The following is a 24,309-nucleotide window of genomic DNA, read 5'->3' as shown; positions in this document are numbered from 1 at the left end:
GACGGAGTCTCGCTCTGTCGCTCAGGCTGGAGAGCAGTGGCACGATCTAGGCTCACCGCAATCTCCGCCTCCCAGGTTCAAGCGATTGAACCTCCAGCCTCAGCCTCCCGAGTAGCCTATTATTTATTTCTAAAAGTAGGTGATACAGCCATATGATTTAACAATTCCTGCTCTATAGGTCCCCTCTCCAGAGGCAACAGGTGCTCTCCATTCCGTGGTCTCCTTCCAGATACTGTGGGCGTCCCTGGTGCTCACCTGGCCGGATATCTTCCCCCACCCACTTCCCCACAGAGCCCGGGGCCTCCTCGCTCCGCTTGAGAACCTCCATCCAGGCGCTCCCTCCCTATCGTCCGTCTCCCTTGGGCACTGCCCGGTCTCCCAGGCTGGGCTGAGTAGGCCAGTCTCCGGTCAGTCATTCTTCTGTTCCAAAGCTCGAAAGCCTTCGCAGCACTGGGACTGAAACCCCCTGCTCTCAGCTCCGACTCCTTCAGGCCAGGTGCTCCCTCCGCAACCTCTCTAAGGCCCGTTTTCGCGTCATCTCTTCCCAGCGGCCCGCCCTCCACGTCATCTCTACCACAGCACCAGTCCTCCATGGCCCTTGACAATACTTGGGAGGGCAAGTTCATAGGTGAGGGCTCATGCTCTTCCTAGGAGGGAGGAGCGCGGCGGGCGGGACCGGCAGGTGGGCTTTGCCCGGGAGCGCGGAATAAGCTCGCTCCGCGCCTCTCAGTTTAGTGGAGGAAGACTACTATCCCAGAAACCCTTTCGCCTCGGCCTGGCAAGCTCCGCCTCGGCCTGGCGAGCTCCTCCCCGCCCTACTCCCTCCGCGCGAAGAAGACTGAGCACGCGCAACAGGGACTGCGCCTGCGCAAAAGTCTACGCGGGCGGGTGGCTGGGGGCACCGCAACTCCCGGCAGGCCGGTGGCATTTTTCATTCCCTCCCGTGACCAGTGACTTCCGGCACGAAGGGGCGGGGCTGGGCTCGTGGCTGAGCCAGCAGCTGCAGCAGCTACGGGAGTGGCCGGGTGGCCGGCGGGTGCCAGGCGCCATGGAGGCCGTGCCCCGCATGCCCATGATCTGGCTGGACCTGAAGGAGGCTGGTGACTTTCACTTCCAGCCAGCTGTGAAGAAGGTGAGCTTGCCTTCCATCTTCCCCCCTATCCGCCGCGTATCTCCGTCGTCTGCAAGCGCGTGACGCCCCCCTGCGCGCCCATCACCTCCTCAGGCCCGGTCGCAGGGTCCGGTGAGGCCAGGAGGGGCCTCCGCCGGTTTTCCTCAGCCTGTCCCACACTCCGGCGCCCGCAGGCCATTCTTCTCCTCCCCGATAGCCCCGTGCTAGCACCTGCATCTTCATCTGAACCCGCTTCCCGACTTCTGCCCCGAGTCATCCGCGGTTCCCACTGAGGCACCACACTTCCTCCTTCTGACGCTCGGGACCCAGTTCTGCCCCGCCCCTCCTCCATGCCAGGACCGCCCCGCGCGGGAGCGGTGGGCGGCCCTGACCGTGCGGATTCTTCTGCTGCGCCTGGCCCTCGGTGCGCTGTCAAGTCCGCGACCCACCTGGGACAGACACTGGGGATGGCTCAGGGCGTGTGTTTAAAACGTGAGCCCCGGTGGCCCAGGGAGATGCCCGACCCCTGCGGTGAGGGTTTGTTTTACAATTGCTGCGATTCTGTATGGTCTCCCATTCGGGAGTCTCTTTGGACCAAACAATACAATCCCATGACATTTTTAGGAGGATTACTGCTTTTCGTAACCGACTGGAGGGCATAAACAGTGTTGTAGAGCTCGGAGAAATCTTACTGTGTTGGAAGAACAGACGGGCAAGTTTGGCGTTGACTAAGGCAAGGAACTTCCGTGGAGAGGTCCAGGTTTGGTGATTGAACACAGGTGCCCTCCGAGACATCCGCTGTATTGGTAGCACTGAGGGCTAGAGCAGAAATGAAAAGGAACAACCAGGAGGCCGTCGCAGGTGGGGGGCCTTGTGGGCTTAGCACAGCAGATGCCAGAGTAAGCCCCCATCTAGATGGTGCACCATTTAGCGAGACGCTTGGGAAAACAAATAGGAAAAAGAAAATGGGTTTGGAAGTAGTTTCCCAAGAAGCTGTCTCCCCTCTAATCGCCATACACCATTGCCTTAGTTCAGACAGTGTTTGAGTCCATCATCTAGCCTCTTGGGCCCGGGAAATGAGGACAATTGATCCAAAATTCTAGAATTTTGTTAACTGTTATCCAGACGTTGCTCTCTTCTTCATCTGCTGTTTCTTTTTTTTACCTTTTTTTTTTTTTTTTTTTTTTGAGACGGAGTTTCGCTCTTGTTGCCCAGGCTGGAGTGCAATGGCACGATCTCGACTCACCGCAACGTCAGCCTCCCGGGTTTAAGCGATTCTCCTGCCTCAGCCTTCCAAGTAGCTGGAATTACAGGCATGCGTCACCATGCCCGGCTAATTTTGTATTTTTAGTAGAGATGGGGTTTCGCCATGTTGGTCAGACTGGTCTCGAACTCCTGACCTCAGGTGATCCGCCTGCCTCGGCCTCCCAAAGTGCTGGGATTACAGGCCTTCATCTGCTCTTTCATACAAATACAATTGGATGAATTTTTCTAAGACACAACAAAACTCCTGTTTTCTTTTTCTTTTCTTTTTTTTTTTTGAGACAGAGTCTCACTCTGTCACCCACGCTGGAGTGCAGTGGCGCGATCTCAGCTCACTGCAAGCTCCGCCTCCCGGGTTCACGCCATTCTCCTGCCTCAGCCTCCCAAGTAGCTGGGACTACAGGCACCCGCCACCATGCCTGCCTAATTTTTTGTATTTTTAGTGGAGAGGGGGTTTCATCGTGTTAGCCAGGATGGTCTCGATCTCCTGACCTCGTGACCCACCCACCTTGGCCTCCCAAAGTGCTGGGATTACAGGCATGAGCCACCGCGCCTGGCCAAAACTCCTGTTTTCTATTTTACAGAATAGATCCAGTATCTTTTTTTTTTTTTTTTTTTTGAGATGGAGTCTTGGAATAGAGCCAGTATCTTTAGTTTTCCATTAGAGTTCTTCCAGACTTATCCCAGTTCTTTCAGCATTTATTGAGTCCCCACTGTGTGCTTCATCTACTGTGTGCATCTGATAGAGGTACCCTAGATTCTGTTCTCAGTCACTTGCTGTTTCCTTACCATACTCTGTTTCCTCTTCTGTGCCTTTGGTCATGGAATTCCTCCTGCCTAGAAGAGCTCTCATTTTGCCCTGTGTGGTGGTGAGGTGCCCTTCTTCAATCTCTGTGAATTCCATTTTCTTGTCTCCCATCCAACTTTCAAGGTCTACTTAAGCTCTCCTTTCTGCAGAGCCTTTCTTAATCTTTCTACCTGGATTAATCTTTCTCTTCTCTTAATTCCTTAACTCTTTTCATCCTTTCCCTGGTGACAGTTATGTATTCTGTGTTTTAACCCCCCTGTTCAAGTGTGTGTTACCTGAGAAGCATCTCTGTGTTCCCCAGAGCCTAACTGTACCCTCTACATAGTTGGCAGTCAGAAAAATATTTCTCAAATGATTGAATTACAGCTGAGCAGAAATTTAGAGATGGCGACCATAAATATATGGGAATGCAGTAGGTAAAATCTTGGCCCAGAAACTCCTAGGAAGTATTTTTGTTTGAACTTAGCCTTTGCTGCTCTGACCATTCACACCGAGCCCAAAGGGTATTGTGTGACCAGTGACTTCCCTCCATGCACTTGGGCCTCCAGGAGAGGAGTTGCTTATTAGCCCTTTAGCCCGAGGTGGTATCGGATATGAAACAAGTCCTCCTATAGACATTGGAGGAGACTGTGCAGACACCACTGCAGCCTGGGGACTCTTCCCAACCTGCACCCCCTTCCCCAACTGCAGAGCCCCTTCTCTGCCTTCTGCCGCTGGCACCCTTGTCCTGCTTTATCCTTGCTCTGAGCTGCGGGAACCTCTGCCAGTGAATTGGAGCTGAGGGTTAGAATTTAATTTAGAATAGAAGGGTGAAAATTGGTTCTGTTTACATCAACTGGTTAAGTACTATGCTGAACCCTGATAAGCAGACAAATAAGAGACAGCCTTTTTTTTTTTTTCAAGGAATTCATAAAGGAAATTTAAAAATTATAGTGATGACATTAAGAGTAGAAGTATTTGTAGGCCGGGTGCGGTGGCTCACGCCTGTAATCCCAGCACTTTGGGAGGCCGAGGCGGGCGGATCATGAGGTCAGGAGATCAAGACCATCCTGGCTAACACGGTGAAACCCCATCTCTACTAAAAATACAGAAAATTAGCCGGGCATAGTGGCGGGTGCCTGTAGTCCCAGCTACTCGGGAGGCTGAGGCAGGAGAATGGCGTGAATCCGGGAGGCGGAACTTGCAGTGAGCCGAGATCGTGCCACTGCACTCCACCCTGGGCGATAGAGCGAGACTCCGTCTCAAAAAAAAAAAAAAATGATTAAAAGTATTTGCAGTGTATAGAAATACCAGCCTGAGGAGGGGCCATCAGGGAAGGCTTGCCAGAGATGGATTTTAAGGGATGAATAAGAGTTTTCCAGACAGGTAAAGGGGTTCGTTGTTTGAGAGGGCTGGGCTTTTGACATATCTTTCATGGTGGCTAGTACTGATTTTCACTCCCAGTGGACAAGCCTTCCATTATGGCATAATGTGAAATAGAAGCCAGAAAAGCAGGATGGTTTTGACCTGCAGTGGCAAACTTTAGGTTAGGATATTGGACCCGTGTGATTTTTTTTTTTTTTTTGAGATGGAGTTTTGCTTTCATTGCCCAGGTTGGAGTGCAATGGCACCATCTTGGCTCACCACAACCTCTGCCTCCCGGGTTCAAGCGATTCTCCTGCCTCAGCCTCCCAAGTAGCTAAGATTACAGGCATGCACCACCACGCCCGGCTAATTTTGTATTTTTAGCGGAGACGGGGTTTCTCCATGTTGGTCAAGCTCGTCTTGAACTCCTGACCTCAGGTGATCTGCCTGCCTTGGCCTCCCAAATTGCTGGGATTACAGGTATGAGCCGCCACACCCAGCCAGACCCACGTAATTTTTTAGTGAGGAAATGCTGCTGGCCTTGCATCTTCTTAACTTGTGCTTTGGAGGCCAGAGTGCTGATTCACTGGAAACTGATGATGGATGACTCTTGTCCTCTTTATCAGTGAGTGATTTGGCCTCAGGTATTACTGTTTGAAGTTCTTTATTGTTTCTGGCCCAAACACTTGCCCTTAACCAGCTGTACTTGAGCTCAAGTCCGGCTTACTTGGACTGAGCTGTTACATTCATCCCTGATTCATTCATTGAACAAATAGTTATTGAGTGCCTCTCATGTGCCAGCCCTGGGTACAGTGGTGACAAAAACCTGTGTCTTGGCTGGGAGCAGTGGTTCTCACCTGTAATCCCAGCACTTTGGGAGGCTGAGGCGGGTGGATTGCTTGAATCCAGGAGTTTGAGACCAGCCTGGACAATATGATGAAACCCCATCTCTACTAAAAATACAAAAATTAGCTGGGCATGGTGGTGCGTGCCTTGTAGGCCCAGCTACTTAGGAGGCTGAGGTGGGAGGATCACTTGAGCCCAGAGGTGGATGTTACAGTGAGCCAAGATCACACCACTGTACTCTAGTCAGGGCGACAGAGTGAGACCCTGTCTCCAAAAAAACACCACAAAACCCTGTCTTCATGAAACTTACCTTCTGGTAATCTACACAGTAACCCTCATCCTCAAGTGCAGGTGTACATCTGGCTGGTAGCCACCCTGCCTGTCACTTGGCTTCTCTTCATCTCCCATCCTCCCACTCTGGCTGAGTTGATCTCTAAATCTCTACTTTCCCATCAGGCTGCTCATGGCCTGTCCCCAGCTTGCTTCAGCCTGCCTCTCTAACTTCACTCCCCAGTCCTCTCCTATGAGAACTTTCAGCTTCTCTTCCTTCCACATCTGGTCACTGCCCTTGCTCAGGCCCTTACTGGAATTCCCTTCCTCCTGTTTATCACATGGGTTGAACTGTACTTCATTAGGGTCCTCTCAGCCACCCAGCCAGTGTTTGGGCCAGAAACAAGAAAGAACTTTTCCCTCCTCTGAATTCAGACTGTCTTGCTGTCCACCACTAGGTTAGCCTGCACTACACAGTGCACACTGTTTTTTTTTTTTCTTTTTTTTTGGAGACAGAGTCTCGCTCTGTCACCCAGGCTGGGGTATAATGGCGCAATCTTGGCTCTCTGCAACCTCTGCCTCCTGGGTTCAGGCAGTTCTTGTGCCTCAGCCTCCCGAGTAGCTGGGATTACAGGTGTGTACCACCACGCCCAACTAATTTTTGTATTTTTAATAGAGATGGGGTTTCGCCGTGTTGGCTAGGCTGGTCTTGAACTCCTGACCTCAAGTGATCCTCCCACCTCAGCCTCCCAAAGTGTTGGGATTACAGGCATGAGCCACCGTGCCCAGCCCACAGTGCACACTCTTGTTGCCTTTTTTTACTATTCATTTTATTCACATCCAGGTAGAAGCCTGGTTTTTCAGGCTTATGGAATTTTTTCCCCTTCCAGATTTTCCATGGGATGGCTGGCTCTTGAAAAACTAGCTTGCACATGTATGTACATACACAAACACACACATAGAAAGGTAAATAAGAGGACTAGAGGCCTAAAAGGCCTCTGGCTGCTCAGCAGTGAGGGGCATGGGACATTGCCAGTTACCTGTGGTGGTGACCTGTCTTATCTCTTGTCACAGATTTGGAGTCACCCAGTTGCCTGAGCCTGTCTGTTCACTTGTATTTGCAGCAGAACAGCTCCAGGCACAGATGACCTGGATTGTCCATTATTCTCTGACTTGAATCTCATACACCAGAGGCCTATATCCATTTCAGTTAGAGTTTAGACCAGATTCTTTCCTTTAGTCAGGACATAATAAAATATTTGTGTATAGGGAGTGCTTAATAAGCATTGGTTGAATGACCTAGTCTAGTTCTAGGACCTTCTGGGAGAGGTAACCTGAGTCTTCCTCACTGTTGTTCAGACAGGCAAGGGGCCATTCAGAAAAGATGTGGGAACGAGGCCTTGAGTATTATTGTAGGGATTAGACAAGGGGAGGATGAAGGTATGTTTTTATCCCCAGTACTCTTGGCCTGTGGCGGTTTTCTTTCAGGCTTGCTGACATGGAGCAAGGAGCTGAAGATTTCACTTGGCAATACGCCATTCTCTGAATATAGTTAGTCTCATTTGAAATTTAGTAGCTGAACATATACTGTATTAATTAACAATACTGGTCAGGCATGTTGGCTCATGCCTGTAATCCCAGCACTTTGGGAGGCCAAGGCAGGAGGATCACTCAAGACCAGGAGTTTGAGACTAACCTGGGCAACAAAGCAAGACCCTGTCTCTACAAAAAAAAAAAAAAAAAAAAAAGAAAGAAAGGTCAGGTGTGGTGTGGTGGCACACACCTGTAGTCCCTGCTACTCGGGAGGCTGAGGTGGGGGGTATGGCTTAAGCCCAGGAGGTCGAGGCTGTGGTGAACCAAGATCTCGCCACTCCAGCCTGGGTGTCAGACACCCTGTCTCAAAAAAAAAAAGTTTGTTTCTTAGAGTAACCCAAGGAATGCCCTACATTTGAGTCAACTCTGGAACTGGAGAAAAAAGAAACATAATGTAATTGGTGAACAAAAACTAACACATGTGATGCCTTTTAATTGCCTTTTCTTCTTGTCTTATTGCTTTAATTAGCATGATGAAATTCCAAATGTTATATAAAATTAAGAGCAAAGCATACATAGAAGAATGAGAACATACTAGTACAAGAGAAGGTGACACAGAGGGATTAATATTAGGTCTGGAGTCAGGAAATCTGTCTTGGGGTCCTAGCACTATCATTGCTCATCTGTGGTTTCCCCTTTCTCTAATCTGCAAAATCATGGCAGGACCAGGATGGATGTTTCCAGTGATCTCACCTAGCTACAAAATTCTCTACTGTTTGGTGCTCAGTAAAATAGCAGAGTAGCATCATGGAAATAGCATAGCTATTGGAATCAGACCTTGGTTTAGGTCCCCTCTCATTCCTTTAATAGCTGAATGACCTTTAGCTACCACAAAGATTACATAACTAATCCAGTCCTCACTTTTCTTACCTGAAACATGGAACTAATAATGTACCTCATAAGCTTCTGAGAATCAAAATTAATGCTTCTAAGTTCTTTTTTATTTTTATTTTTTTTAGAAATGGGGTCTTGCTGTAACACCCAGGCTGGAGTGCAGTGGCGCGATCTCAGCACACTGCAGCCTCTACCTCCAGGTCTCAAGTGGTCCTTCCACCTCATCCTCCCGAATAGCTAGGACCACAGGCACGCACCACCATACTCTGCTAATTTTGCTTATTTTTTTTAGAGATAAGGTCTCACTGTGTTGCCCAGGCTGGTCTCAAACACCTGGGCTTAAGTAGGTATATAAGTATATACACCTACTATGTACCCACAAAAATTAGTGGGGTACTTGATATGGCCAAACATGTATAGTAATCACATCAAGGTAAATGGGGTATTCATTACCACAAGCATTTATCCTTTCTTTGTGTTATAGACAATCCAATTATACTTTTATTTTTAAATGTAATAAATTATTCCTGACTAGAGTTACCCTGTTTTGCTGTCACATACTAGATCTTTTTTTTTTTTGAGACAGAGTTTCGCCTTGTCACGCAGGCTGGAGTACAGTGGCACAATCTCGGCTCACCACAACCTCCGCCTCCCGTGTTCAAGCGTTTCTACTGCCTCAGCCTCCTGAGTAGCTGGGATTACAGGCACCTGCCATCATGCCCAGCTAATTTTTGTCTGTTTAGTAGAGACTGGGTTTTGCCATTTTGGACAGGGTGGTCTCGAACTCCTGACCTCAGATGATCCACCCGCCTTGGCCTCCCAAAGTGCTGGGATTACAGGTGTGAGCCACCACGCCCAGCCTCAAATACTAGATTGTATTCATTCTGTCTAACTATATTTTTGTACTCATTAACCATTCCCACTCCACCCCCCCCCCAACTCCCACTACCCTTCCCAGCCTCTGGTATTCATCATTCTACTGTCGGTTTCCATGAATTCAGTGGTTTTAATTTTTAGCTCCCACAAATAAGTGAGAACATGCAGAGTTTGTCTTTCTAATGCTTGTAAGTTCTTAGTACAGGTCTTGGCCTATTGTAAACAATATTTTCACCTGAGCATCTTCCTTCCCTGTTTAGGAAATAACTCGAATCCTTATGACAGCTCTGAGCTAGATGTAGCAAGTGATATTAACCCCATTTTACACATGAAAAAAGCCAAGCCTAGGCTGGGCATGGTGACTCACGCCTGTAATCCCAGTGCTTTGGGATGCCGAGGTGGGAGGATAGCTCAAGGCCAGGAGTTCGAGACCAGCCTGGGCACCATAGCAAGACCCCTGTCTCTACAAAATAAAAATAAAAATTAGCTGGGGCCAGGCATGGTGGCTCACGCTTGTAATCCCAGCACTTTGGTAGGCCAAGGCGGGTGGATCACGAAGTCAAGGGTTCGGGACCAGGGCCGGGCGCAGTGGCTCATGCCTGTAATCCCAGCACTTTGGGAGGCTGAGGCGGGTGGATCACGAGATCAGGAGATCAAGACCATCCTGGCTAACATGGTGAATCCCCGTCTCCACTAAAAATACAAACAATTAGCCAGGCGTGGTGGTGGGCGCCTGTAGTCCCAGCTGCTCCGGAGGCTGAGACAGGAGAATGGTGTGAACCCGGGAGGTGGAGCTTGCAGTGAGCCGAGATGGCACCACTGCACTCCAGCCTGGGGGACAGAGCGAGACTCTGTCTCAGGAAAAAAAGAAAAAAAAGAGTTTGAGATCAGCCTAGCCAACATGGCAAAACCCCATCTCTACTAAAAATACAAAAATTAGCCAGGTATGGCGGCATGCACCTGTAGTCCCAGCTACTTGGGAGGCTTAGGCAGGAGAATTGCTTGAACCCAGGAGGTGGAGGTTGCAGTAAGCCGAGATGGCGCCATTGCACTCCAGCCTGGGTAACAGAGCGAGACTCCGTCTCAAAAAAAAAAAAAAAAAATAGCTGGGCATGGTGGCACACAGCTGTAGTCCTAGCCACACAAGAGGCTGAGGTGGGAGGATCACTTGGAGTTTGAAGCTTCATTGAGCTATGATAGTACCACTGCACTCCAGCCTGCCTGACAGAGCAAGACAATTTCTAAAAAAAAAAAAAAACCAAAAAACAAAAACCAAGTCCAGATTTCACAGCAACTCAGGGGCACTGTTTCCCACTTGTAATCTGGTAACTCCTTTCTTTTCTTTTTCCCCTCGGTGGCTGTGATCCCTGGATGTGCCCTCACTGAGAGCTCTCCATGGGTCTTCTCTTATTCCTTCAGAAAAGGATCCCCAGGTACTCCAAAGCCTGGCTGTTTTTGGAGGTTCTCTGGTCTTCTTCCTGTTAGTTGTGTAGGTACTGGGATCCTGTCAGGGCCTCTGGTTCTTTCTCCTGGTCTGCTGCTGGGCCTGCCTTCTCGGCCTCCATTGGAACTTCATACTTCTCGCTAGACTGTTCCGAGTTCTGCAGAGTCCCAGACCATAGCAAAATGGGGACAAGGTCTCTGTCCCTTACTCCAGGAACTTCACCCAGCCTCTTTCTTCTTTTTTAGTGGAGGAGTGATCAGCAGTCACAGAGGATTTTGTTAGGGTTTTAAAAATATCCTTTTTGCTTCTAACAGGCTGCAAATAATAATAATAACATAAATATCCTGGCTGCTCCACTGACTCACTGTGTGGCCAGGGATTCATTTTCTGTGCCTGTTTTTCAGAGTTGTTTGTAAGAACCATATTTTTAAAAAATAGAAATGCTCTGGGAGGTTGATGTGGGTCAACTGCTTGAGCCCAGGAGTTTAAGACCAGACTGGGCAACATAGTGAGACCCCCATCTCTATAAAATAAAAAAAAAGTTTGGGCGTGATGGCTTATGTCTATAATCCCAACACTTTGGGAGTCTGAGGCAGAAGGATTGCTTGAGGCTAGAAGTTCCAGACCAGCCTGGGCAATATAGCAAGACACTACCTCTACAGAAAATTAGCTGAGTATGGTGGCATGTGCCTGTAGTTCTGGCTTCTTGGAAGGCTAAGGAAGGAGAATTACTTGGACCCAGGAGTTTGAGACTGCAGTGAGCTATGGTTGCAGTACCACTGTAATTCCAGCCTGGGCAACAGAACAAGACCTTGTCTCGAAAATAAAATAAAATAAAGTAAAACAATAAAAAATAACTTAAAAACAATTTAAATAGAAATGAAATGGTCTAATATGGAAAGAACATGGGCTCTGGAGCCCAAATGCCTGGGTTTCAGTCATATCCCCATCAGTTATTAGCACCGTGACCTTGGTGAATACCCTAACTCTTTGCCTCAGTTTCCTCATTTCCTCATCTATAAAGTGGTGATGATAATAGTGTCTACCTCTTAGGGTTGTTTTAAGGACGGAGTGATTACTAGGCACTCAGCACAGTGCCTGACCTGTGGTAAGTTCTCAGTAAGCATCTGCTGCTGATCTTAGAGGAGGACCGAGATGAGATTCAGATAGAATGTGACCTCTAGGCATGATTTGCTAGGGGTGGGAGCAGCATCTTTCTGTCACCATTGTGTGAACAGCAGGGTCAGATGTTCCTAGTGATATCACGGGAAGCCTTGTTTCTAGGACATAGGAGTCTCCTGTTCATCTGATTCCTTTGGCCTCTATCCCACGAGACCTCTGAGCTACACTTTTACTCATTTTCTCTAACCTAAGGGTGGGCAAAACCTCTTACTGCAAAGGAGTTAACCACAGAACATTCTCTCATATAGTCAAGTTTTACCTCATAGTTTAGGCCACATTAAAAAAAATATTTTAGTTAATTAATTATTTTTGAGATAGTGTCACACTCTGTCACCCAGGCTGGAGTGCAGTGGCACAATCATGGTTCACTGCAACCTTGAACTCCTGGTGTCAAGCAGTCCTCTCACCTCAGCCTCCCAACTGGCCAAGAGTATAGGCGCACACCACCACACCTGGCTAATTTTTGTGCTTTTTGTAGAAATGGGGTTTCGCCATGTTGCCCAGGCTTGTCTTGAACTCCTGGGCTCAAACGATCTGCCGACCTCAGCCTCCCAAACTGCTGGGATTACAGGCATGATCCACTGTGCCTGGCCTATTTTTATTTTTTAATACGGACAGGGTCTCACTCTGACACCTCAGCTGAAGTGAGGTGGTGCTATCATAGCTCACTGCAGCTTCAAACTCCTGAGCTTAAGCAGTCCTGCCTCAGCCTCCCAACTAGCTGAGACCACAGGCATGCACCACCACTCCTGGCTAATTTTTAAATTTTTTTTCGTAGAGATGGGGGTCTCGCCATATTGCCCAGGCTGGTCTGGAACTCCTAGCCTCAAGTGATCCTCTCACCCCAGCCTACCAAAGTGCTGGGATTATAGTCATGAGCCGTCATGCCCAACCCAAGGCCACTTTTTTTTTTTTTTTTTTAAGTATTTATTGATCATTCTTGGGTGTTTCTCGGAGAGGGGGATATGGCAGGGTCATAGGATAGTAGTGGAGAGAAGGTCAGCACATAAACACATGAACAAAGGTCTGTGGTTTTCCTAGGCAGAGGTCCCTGCCAAGGCCACTTTTTATAGTTGTGTTTTTGTTGTTGTTGTCGTAATTATTTTTGAGGGAGGGAGTGGAGAGGGGGTGGAGTTGGATAGATCAGAGTGAGGATTGTTAAATGCCTGTCAGCTCCCTAAAGTTCTTGGTAAATCCTTATGTTTGTGCATAGTTGAAAATTTCTAGGGGGATTTATTTCATGGCTTTTATCATATTCTCAAAGGACCCACAAAAGGCTAAATAAAAACCACCGATAGGGGAAAGTGGTATTCAGGTACCATTTAGCTCTTCAGCAACTCTTAAGACATTTGTTTTCCAAATTTCAAACATATAGAAAAATTGGAAGAATAATTCAGTGCTCACCCAAATTCTCACTATCTAGTTTTTTTGTTTTGTTTTGTTTTGTTTTTAGAGACGGGATTTACTGTATGTTGCCCAAGCTGGACTTGAACTGCTAGGCTCAAGTGATCCTCCTGCCTCAGCCTCTGGAGTAGCTGAGACTACAGATGTGCGCTGCGCCTGGCTGATTCATTTTTTAATTTTTGTAGAGATGGGATTTATTGTTATGTTGCCCAGTGTGGCCTTGAACTCCTGGGGTGAAGTGATCCTCTGGACTCGGCCTCCCAAAGTGCTGGAAGTACAGGTGTGAACCACTGCACCCAGTGCGTTACCTAGTTTTTTTTGTTTGTTTGTTTTGTTTGTTTTGTTTTTTTAAGATGGAGTCTTGCTGTGTGGCCAAGGCTGGAGTGCAGTGGTATAATCTCAGCTCACTGCAACCTCCCCCTCCCGAGTTCAAGTGATTTTCCTGTCTTAGCCTCCCGAGAAGCTGGGATTACAGGTGCCCACCACCATGCCTGGCTAATTTTTGTGTTTTTAGTAGAGATGGGGTTTCACCATGTTGGTCAGGCTGACCTCAAGTGATCCACCTGCCTTGGCCTCCCAAAGTGTTGGGATTACAGGCGTAAGCCACTGTGCCCAGCTACCTAGTTTTGATGGATGTATTTCACCTTATTTGTTTTCTCTCCAGATAGATAGATAGAGAGAGAGAGAGAGAGAGAGAGAGAGAGAGAGAGAGAGATCCCACAAGCCCTTTGAAAGTAAGTTTTGGACATCACTTTTCCCAGACACATCTCAGCATGTATTTCCTAAGAGTGAGGACATTCTACACAATCACAATATTACTATCATACCTAAGAAAATCTACAATAATTTTCCCCTATCTTTTTTTTTTTTTTTTTTTTTTTTTTTTTAAATTTCGATTTCAGGTTATCAACACATTTAGTATACATTTTAGTATAAGTATATTCCAAATATCACATGGTATATTTAGTATAAGTATCACATAAACATATTTATACTAAAAATTATGTGTTTTTTTTTTTTTTTTTTTTTAAATTTATGAAGTATTTATTGATGATTCTTGGGTGTTTCTCGGAGAGGGGGATATGGGAGGGTCATAGGATAATAGTGGAGAGAAGGTCAGGAGATAAACACATGAACAAAGGTCTCTGGTTTTCCTAGGCAGAGGACCCTGCGGCCTTCTGCAGTGTTTGTGCCCCTGGGTACTGGAGATTAGGGAGTGGTGATGACTCTTAAAGAGCATGCTGCCTTCAAGCATCTGTTTAACAAAGTACATCTTGCCCGCCCTTAATCCATTTAACCCTGAGTTGACACAGCATATGTTTCAGAGAGCATGGGGCTGGGGGAAAGGCCATAGATCAACAGCATCCCAAGGCAGAAGAATTTCTCCTAGTCAGAACAAAATGGAATCTCCTATGCCCACCCCTTTCTACACAGACACAGCAACAATCTGATCTCTCCTTCCTTTCCCCACACTTCCCCCCCCCTTCCTTTCAACAAAACCGCCATCGTCCTCATGGCCGGCTCCCGATGGTCGCTGTCTCTTCGGAGCTGTTGGGTACACCTCCCAGACAGGGCGGCCGGGCAGAGGCGCTCCTCGCTTCCCAGACGGGGCCGCCCGGGCAGAGGCGCTCCTCGCTTCCCAGACGGGGCCGCCCGGGCAGAGGCGCTCCTCGCTTCCCAGACCGGGCCGCCCGGGCAGAGGCGCTCCTCACTTCCTCCCAGACCGGGTGGCAGCCGGGCAGAGGCGCTCCTCACCTCCCAGATGGGGCGGCCGGGCAGAGGCGCTCCTCACTTCCCAGAGGGATTTTCCCCTATCTTTTATGACTTTTCTTTTTTTTTGCAGACTCAGATCCAGCTGGGGTTCTCATATTGCATTTAGTTGTGTTCTGTCCCTTTAATCACTTATTTATTCATTTGTTATTATTATTATTATTTTTTGGAAACAGATTGGAGTGTGCACACAGCTCACCACAGCCTCAACCTCCCAGGCTGATTCTCCCACCTCTCCCTCTTGAGTAGCTGGGACTACATGCGTGGGCCACCATACCCAGCTAATTTTTTTTTTTTTTTTTAATTTGTAGAGATAGGGTCTCATTATGTTGCCCAGGCTGCTCTGGAACTCCTGGGCTCAACAGTCCTCTGACCTCAGCCACCCAAAGTGCTGGGATTACAGGCTTGAGCCACCATATCCAACTTGTTTAATCATTTTTAATCTAGAATAGTCCACTGCTCAACCCCCTCCTTTTACATGACATTAATTTTTTGAAGAGAGTGGGTTCATTGTTGCCCAATTTTCTGAATTTTTCTGAGTGTTTCCTTTTCGTGTTCATCTGTCCTCTGCATTTCCTGTAAAAGCAATCATTTGCTGAGTATACAACACATCTGATAAGGCCCCTCCCATTCCTTAATGCTTATTGTTTGAGGTTGGGGTCACTGGCATGACCCTGCCGTCGGCACACAGTATGATGGAGGCATGTTTGGAATGTGAGCGGAAGAGCAGCTAATATTCAAGGCAGTGACATCTCGGCTGAGTCTTAGTAGAGAAAGTAGGGACAATGTAGATAAGCATTGATACCTGAGAGCAGTAATTCCCAAGTACTATTGGCTAGTTGTCCCTGGGAGGTGCCAGAGGAAAATCCTTGAAGGTTGTGGGGAGCAGGTTGTTTATTTTTGTAGAGACGGGTCTTGCTCTGTTGCCCAGGCTGATCTCTAATTCCTGACCTCAAGTGATCTTCCCACCTTGGCTACCCAAAGTGTTGGGATTACACGCTTGAGCCACCTCACCTGGCCAGGAACAGGTTGTGCAGGGTCATAAACTCTGTGCCAAGATTAGATTTGGTCCTAGAGGCTTTGGGAAGCTACTGCACGCATTCTTTTTAGATTACACATCATTTCCTATCATCTCACTGTCCTGAGATAAGCATGTTTTGGTCTGTCTTCTCCCTAATGGTGTGTGTGTGTTTCAGAAGGATTTAAAGCTAGAAGTGACCTCAGAGTTGTGTTAGAAATAACAATTCTGGCCACTTGGTAAGGGACGGATTTGAAGGGGTGGGTTGTCCAGGACAGAGGTGGCATGGGGAGACAGAAAAGAGCTTATGGACACAGGGACTTTCAGGAGCTGAAACCAACAGGAGAACCAGGGTTAGACTCAGAGGTTTGGGAAAGGGTTGCTTGGTGCTGTAATTAGCTCAGCTGTCGCCTCCCTGCCATTTGTTCCTCTTCTCCCTTTGCTCACCAGGCAGACAGAAGCTGTCACACCGGCTTCCCAGTTCCCATGTGGCTGATTCCTTAGCCATGCATCCTGGGTCCTGGGAAGGGACCTCAGGAAAGATAGGTGGGCCACACACATGATGTGAGTGAGTGTGCTCCCAGACAGAGCAGGCTGCCTCATCTCAGCCTTTCTCAGCCACCTCTCTCTACCTTGCAAACCTTGGTCATGGCCTTAAGGAGCCCTGTGAGGTGGGTATCAGCGCTCTTAGTGTTTGTGGCGTGAGTGGATCTGGCCTCCCAGATTGCTAGCCAAGACACCAGCAGCGAGTACTGCAACAGGGACAGTTGCAGTTGCCTTAGTCTGGTGATCTGAGTTGAACAGGGGGCCCTTTGGGCTGAGCCTCTGCCTCCAGGTGGGTGTGTATGCTCACTGTCCAAGACAGTCTGCTCTGGAGGTGGTGAGTGCCACTGTGGACAGGCACTCTGGTGCTCTCTCTGATGTGGGGAGGTCACTACCCTTCTCACCTCCCACCTGGGCCATTCTCCTCACACAGCTGTAGGTCTTTCCTCACAGATGAGGACACTGCAGATCACATATTTCTATGCTATCCTTTCCCAGGCCAGGAGAATGGGTTGGTAAGAGAGGCTTTCTGTTCCCACTCTTGTTTGGTGCCTCTTGCCTGCAGTTGCTATCAGCTTAGGGTTATGGTTGTCACCCCAAAACACAGCAGGGCCCGATCTTCTAGGGAGGCTTGAGTTCGTGACCCTTTCGGAATCCTTATTAGGACTCCATTTCAGTCAGCTGAGTTCCTTGGCTTCCTGAGCTGGCAGACTCCTGGACTTTGTAGAGAGGCTGCAGCGTTAGGAGGACCTGCCAGAGTGTTGGTGCAGGGTCAAGGCTCTCGTGGTCAGCATTTTGGTGCTGCCTGTTGAGGAGGTGAAGTTCCTGGTGGTCCAGGAGACACGCTTATGGCTGTAGGTCTGCACTTAATCCTGAGCCCTGGTTGGTGCTTGCCCAGGACTCAGAGGGCAAGGCGGGGGTCTTCTCTGCCACTGGCTTATGTTCTTCTCTCTCTATAGTTTGTCCTGAAGAATTATGGAGAGAACCCAGAAGCCTACAATGAAGAACTGAAGAAGCTGGAGTTGCTCAGACAGGTAGGAGGATAGTATTGTCTTTTTATGCATGGGTAGACAGGATTGGTTTGACAGGGAGATAAAGAAACTGCCTAGGCCGGGCACGGTGGCTCAACGCCTGTAATCCCACCACTTTGGGAGGCCGAGGTGGGCAGATCATTTGAGGTCAGGAGTTTGAGACCAGCCTGGCCAACATGGTGAAACCCCATCTCTACTAAAAATACAAAAATGAGGCGGGTGTGGTGTCATGTGCCTGTAGTTCTCAGTAGCCTGTAGGCTACTCAGGAGTCTGAAGCAGGATAATTGCTTCAACCCAGGAGGTGGAGGTTGCAGTGAGCTGAGATCATGCCACTGCACTCCAGCCTGGGTGACAGAGCGAGACTCCATCTCAAAAACAACAAAAAAGAAACCACCCGGCCCATTTCTAGCTTTTGATGTAAAGTGAAGGACAGCTGGACGTGTGACTCATGCCTATGATCCCAGTACTTTGGGAGGCCAAGGCAGGAGGATTGGTTCCTCCTGGAGCTCAGGCCCAGGAGTTTGAGACCAGCCTCAACATAGTGAGGCCCTGTCTCTACAGAAAACAAAAAAAATTAGCCAGGCATGATGGTGCACACCTGTGTCCCCAGCTACGCAGGAGGCTGAGGAGGGAAGATCACTTGAGCCCAGGAGGTTGGGACTGCAGTGAGCCAACCATGTTCATACCACTGTACTCCAGCCTGAGTGACAGAGTGAGATCCTGGCTGTTTAGAAAACAAAACAAAACAAAAAAAGTGAAAGATGTGTGACTCTTCCTTTCACTTAAACACTTAAGAGGCCATTGTAAGGTTATTAATTGGCCTAATTTCAGTATTATTGTGTCTCAGGGAATAGGGAGCCTGAGGAGAGGGAGAGAGGTAGGAAAAGGCCAGCCAGTGAAGCAGTGAGAAAACACGGAACATTTATAAGTCTGCCGTCTTCTATGGGTGCAATTCATGGCACCAAAAACAATTATAATAGTAACATCAAAATCACCAATCACAGATGACCATAACAGATATATAACAAAAAGGTTTGAAATATTGTGAGAATTACTAAAATGTGACACAGTCATGAAATGAGCGCATGCCGCTGGAGAAATGGTGCCGACAGGCCTGTGTGATGCAGAATTGTCACAAACCTTCAGTCTGTAAAAAACACAGCACCTGTGAAGTGCAATAAAATGAGGTATGCTGTATTTTTTTCCTGATTATTGTATGTACTATTGGATAGCAACATGTTTTCCCTTATGTTTTTGTTAGAAGTGTGAGAGTCTGCACCGGCATGACTGAGCTTGAGTACTAGTGATGTAGATACATGCCATAGAAATTAGTAGCTGTTAGTGTTTTCTTGTCTGTCATGGACCACATACCAATCCTTGCAATAACCCAGCAGTATTAGCAACTATTGTCAGTATACTACCCCTCAGTAAATTTTTGGATACATTTTCATTTAGTCTACACTGAGTGAAGATATTTTCTTTTTTCTTTTTCTGAGACCTAGTCTCACTCTGTCACCCGGGCTGGAGTGCAATGGCGCGATCTCAGCTCACTGCAACCTCCACCTCCCAGGTTCAAGCGATTCTCCTGTCTCAGCCTCCTAAGTAGCTGGGACTACAGGCGTCTGCCACCATGTCCGGCTAATTTTTTGTATTTTTAGTAGAGATGGGGTTTCAACATGTTGGCCAGGCTGGTCTCGACCTCCTGACCTCAGGTAATCCACCCATCTCAGCTTCCCAAAGTGCTGGGATTACAGGTGCGAGCCACTGCGCCCGGCCTGGTGAAGATATTTTCTATGTCAGTTATTCAAAATTAGTACAAGGCCAGGTGCAGTGGCTCACGCCTGTAATGCTATCACTTTGGGAGGCTGAGGCAGGTGGATCACTTAAAATCAGGAGTTCGAGACCAGCCTGGCCAACATAGCGAAACCCCCTCTCTGCGAAAAATACAAAAATTAGTCGGGCATGGTAGCAGCGCATGCCTGTAATCCCAGCTACTAGGGAGGCTGAGGCAGGAGAATAACTTGAACCCGGGAGGCGGAGGTTGCAGTGAGCCAAGATCGCACCCCTGCATCCAGCCTGGGCGACAGAGTGAGACTCTGTCTCAAAAAAGAAAAGCTAGAAATTATTACACTTAGTAAGGAAGGCATGTGAAAAACTGAGATAGGCCAAAAGCTAGGCCTCCTGCACTAGATCACCAAGTTAGGAATGCAAAGAAAAAATTCTTGAAGGAAATTAGAAAAGAATTGAATGATGTCATATCTCTGGATATCAGATTCTCCCCCTTCTCCGGGATTTGCTGGTTTTGTTTTTGTGTTTTTGATTGTTGTAGGCTACCCCTGTGCCAAGAATCAGCCTGAAATGTAAACTTAAAGTTTTTTTTTTTTTTTTTTTCCCCGAGATAGGGTCTTGCTCTGTCGTCCAGGCAGGAGTGCAGTGGCACAATCACGGCTCACTGCAGCCTCCATCTCCCCAGTTCAAACCATCCTCCCACCGCAGCCCCCAAGTAGCTGGGACTACAAGTGCACACCGCCGCATCCAGCCAATATTTAAATTTTTTGTAGAGATGGGGTCCCCCTGTGTTGCCCAGGCTGGTCTCAAACTCCTGGGCTCAAGTGATCTGGCCCCAGCCTCCCAAAGTGTTGGGATTAAAGGCATGAGCCGCAGCACCTGGCCTTGTAAACTTAAGGTCTTCACAGGTCTTTTCTGAGCCTGTACCATTCCCTGCACATGCGCAGTGACTTTCTCATTTGCCCTATATATGTGGTTGCTTTTGAACATCTTACTCTTTAGTGTCTGCCTCCCAAAGGAGGAAAAAGAGAAAAATGAAGGAGAAGGGAAAAGATGCCAGGCCTTTAGATCCCTTGGAAGTTATTTCAGCTAGAGGTGAAGAAGCTTACAGCCATGGCGGGAGGTGCAGTAGTGGAGGAGCTGCCTCTTTCTCTGTACCTCTGTGATCAGAAGCAGCAATCAGCAAGATCTCCTGTATTTGGAGGACAGAGTCCTTTTTGTCCATGCTGGCTCCCACAAGCTGCTCCTGGACTGGTGCACAGCTACCTCCCAGGTGCTGGGGGTGGGGGATGGGTGGCTGCTACTATGGTAGGGGCTGAAATTGACCAAAATTAATGGCAGTGAACTGTACTGTCAAAGCCTTCGCCTAGAAGTTGCAAGCCTTTAATAGACTCCAGAGTTAAGTCAGATTCTGCCAGTGCAGCTTGTCTTGGTGGGGAGACCAAGCTTCTTCTTATGCTGTCTTCTCAGAACGCTCCTCATAAATTGAATCTTTAAAAAGGGTTTATTTGAACAAAGTTTGAAAACCAGTGAGATAATCTTAGCCCCTGGGACAACCATCATTTTGCACACACAGGCACACACTACACACAAGGACGCAACACACCCTAGAAGGAGCATTACCACCAATCTCCAAAGCATCCTCTGAGACATATCCTCCAAAGCAGAAGGAAGGCAACCTGCACAGAGCAATGGGCTGGGTAGAGCAGCCCCTGAGAGAGCTGTGAGCCAGCAGCCTTCAGACCTGTGCTTTTCCAGCGCAAAAAAAGCTCACACAAGGCCATCTGGGGTAGCCACTTCCCCTTCCTGGGACTTGGTTTAATTTATCCCAGCAATGTGGGAGTTGGACTAGATCACTGTTTTTTTTTGTTTTTGTTTTTAAAGACAGAGTCTCACTCTGTCACCCAGGCTGGAGTGCAGTCTATCTTGGCTCATTGCAACCTCTGCCTCCTGGATTCAAGCGATCCTCCTACCTCAGCCTCCTGAGTACCTGGGACTACAAGTATGCACTACCATGCCTGGCTAATTTTTGTATTTTTTGTAGACATGGAGTCTCGTATATTCCCCAGGCTGGTCTTGAACTACTGGCCTCAAGCAGTCCTCTGCCTCAGCCTCCGAAAATGCTGGGATTACAGGCGTGAGTCACCATGCCTAGTCTAGATCACTGTTCCTTAAACTTGTGAAACCCCAGAACAAATTTTCTTACATAGGACACAGATAATAATCTTTCAGTGAAAAAGTTATTGGAAGCTTTAGGGAGTCCTCTTTCCCTGATCTGAGCCTCAGTTTCCTCATCTGTAAAACCAGGGTTTGAATAGTTGTTTCTAGGAAGACTTTACTTTTTAAACTCTGAAATAAATTCTTGGCTCTGCGATTACAGGGAATAAAACTGACAGGTGCAGGGGATGCTATGGGGGCGTCACAGCATCAAGCTCTCTCTCAGACTCCTCTGTGCAGCTCTGCGCAGCTCGTCTGAGAGTCTGACAGACCAGGCTAGAACCACAGGGGGCTGCATTCTTGGGTGGATTAAAGGGTACAGGTGATCTCTTGGATCTGGAGGGGAGACTGCTTCCATTGTTTCCCAAAGATGGTTTTAGGAAGTACAAGACAAATTTTATTTTATTTCATTTTATTATTTATTTATTTTTGAGATAGAGTTTCACTCCTATTGCCCAGGGTGGAGTGCAATGGCACAACCTCGGCTCACCGCAACCTCTGCCTGCAGGGTTCAAGTGATTCTCCTGCCTCAGCCTCCCGAGTAGCTGGGATTACAGGCACACGCCATCACGCCCAGCTATATTTTGTATTTTTAGTAGAGACAGGGTTTCTCCATGTTGGCCAGACGGGTCTCAAACTCCCAACCTCAGGTGATCCACCCGCCTTGGCCTCCCAAAGTGCTGGGATTATAGGTGTGAGCCACCGCACCCGGCTTTTATTTTATTTTATTATTTTATTTTTTGAGATGGTGTCTCACTCTGTTGCCCAGGCTGGAGTGCAGCGGCGCAATCTCGGCTCACTGCAAGCTCTGCCTCCCGGGTTCACGCCATTCTTCTGCCTCAGCCTCCCAAGTAGCTGGGACTACAGGCGCCCGTCACCATGCCTGGCTAATTTTTGTATTTTTAGTAGAGACGGGGTTTCACCTCGTTAGCCAGGATGGTCTTGATCTCCTGACCTCGTGATCCGCCTGCCTCGGCCTCCCAAAGTGCTGGGATTACAGGCATGAGCCACTGCGCCCGGCCCTTATTTTATTTTTTGAGATAGGGTCTGTTGCCCAGGCTGAAGTGCAGTGGCATGATCATGGCTTACTGCAGCCTCCACCTCCCAGGCTCAATCACTTCTCCCCCTTCCCAAGCCTGTAGTCCCTGGGACTACAGGTTATGCATCACCACACCTGGCCAATTTTTGTATTTTTTGTAGAGGCGGAGTCTTGCCATGTTCCCCAGACTGGTATCAAAATCCTGGGCTCAAGTGATCCTCCCACTTTGGCCTCCCAAAGTGCTGGGATTGTAGGCATGAGCCACCATGCCCGGCCAAGATTTTTCAATATTTTTATATGTGTTACTTTAGTGAGTATTGAAAAAAACTGTGTGGCTAGCGCGTCACACCTGTGATTTTAGAGCTGTTATTGCTTAGGATGTGGCTCTTAATTTTAAAAATGGGTTGTTTAAAGAAAAATGTTAAGTACAAGTGGTATTTGGATATGGCAGAGGTCATGATGGAGGGGTATGATAAGAATGACTAGATTTGAGAAGCATTGGCCTAATGCTGTGAGCTGCAGCTGTGACATGCCTTATCCTTGCACTGGGCATTCCAGAGGCCTCACTACCAGGGAGATTATCATCCCTGTTTAAAGAAGAGACTGAGTTTCAGAGTCTCCCAAGACACTGCTGGGAAGTGGTGTAGAGTACAACTGGTGCCTGACTCTTCTGTTCCACTATCCCCAGGGTGTATGTACCCCTTCTGAGAGCATCCCTGCTGGCAGCTCAGAGCCGAGCTCCCAGAGTGGAGTGTCCTGGAGGATTTCTTCTGGCTAAGTCCTAGTGAGGGGCTCTGGTCCTCTCTGCAGGGGGCTGAGGGCAGACAGGTGTCAAGCCATCCCCCTCACTGTGCACCTGCTCCTTGGAGGGTGTATTGTTTGCTTTTCTGTTTGTTTAAGCAGAGGGTTCATTTGTTTTTTTGTTGTTTTCCCCCCAAAATAAGAATAGCTCTGTTGTTTATCATAAATATTGAAAATGTTTAATATAAAGAATACATAAACAATATGAAGAATTAAATACATGTCTCTGTCAGATGTATACATATCTATCTATCTATTTATTATTATTATTATTGTTTGAGACCAAGTCTCACTCTGTCACCCAGGCTGGAGTGCAGTGGTGCAACCTCAGCTCACTGCAACCTCTGCTCCCTGGATTCAAGTGATTCTCCTGCCTCAGCCTCCTGAGTAGCTGGAATTACAGGTGTGCACCATCATGCCTGGCTAATTTTTGTGTTTTTAGTAGATACGGGGTTTCACCACGTTGCCCAGGCTGGTCTCGAACTCCTGGGCTCAAGCGATCCACCCGCCTCGGCCTCCCAAAGTGTTGGGATTATAGGCGTGAGCCACCTCACCCGGCCATATCTATCTATTTATATAGAATAAGATAAATTACTTAAATCCTGTCATTCAGAGATAATCATGGTTAACATGGTGTACAGTCTTCTGAATTTTCTTTTTGTTTATGTACCTATTTGTGGGTTTTTTGTTTTTTCTTTTGAGACAGAGTTTTGCTCTTGTTGCCCAGCCTGGAGTGCAATGGCATGATCTCAGCTCACTGCAACCTCCACCTCCCGGATTCAAACGATTCTCTTGCCTCAGCCTCCCAAGTAGCTGGGATTATAGGCAAACACCACCATGCCCAGCAAATTTTTGTATTTTTAGTAGAGACAGGGTTTCACCATGTTGGCCAGGCTGGTATCGAACTCCTGACCTTAGGTGATCTGTCCGCCTCGGCCTCCCAAAGTGCTAGGATTACAGGTATGAGCCACCTTGCCTGGCCTGTGTACCCATTTGGATATCAGTATTTGTATGATCCCATTTGTTACATTCTTTTTTTTTTTTTTTTTTTTTTTTAAGACAGAGTCTCGCTGTTGCCCAGGCTGGAGTGCAGTGGCGCGATTTCGGCTCACTGCAGGCTCCGCCC

The 24,309-nt window shown here is 47.9% G+C and overlaps 1 protein-coding gene across 6 annotated transcripts in view; it reads left to right on the top strand.

The window, feature by feature from the left end:
• Positions 1-855: 855 nt before the first annotated feature.
• Positions 856-24,309, top strand: part of PTPN23 (protein tyrosine phosphatase non-receptor type 23) — a 33,865-nt gene continuing 10,411 nt past the window's right edge. For 2 of the 6 annotated variants that reach the window (XM_054550878.2, XM_054550879.2), the window contains exons 1-2: positions 15,105-16,434; positions 17,266-17,340. Coding sequence is in view for 2 of the 6 variants with exons in the window: in XM_009239088.4 (XP_009237363.4) it covers positions 1,049-1,132; positions 17,266-17,340 (159 nt within the window). In the remaining 4 variants the exon portion in view is untranslated. The other 4 variants (XM_009239088.4, XM_009239086.4, XM_063722532.1 and 1 more) reach the window with 4 other exon arrangements.

Source organism: Pongo abelii, chromosome 2 (assembly GCF_028885655.2).
Source record: "Pongo abelii isolate AG06213 chromosome 2, NHGRI_mPonAbe1-v2.0_pri, whole genome shotgun sequence".
Lineage (NCBI taxonomy): Eukaryota > Metazoa > Chordata > Mammalia > Primates > Hominidae > Pongo > Pongo abelii.
The sequence above is the reverse complement of the archived record's forward strand: the minus strand, read 5'-3'. Positions and strand labels throughout refer to the sequence as shown.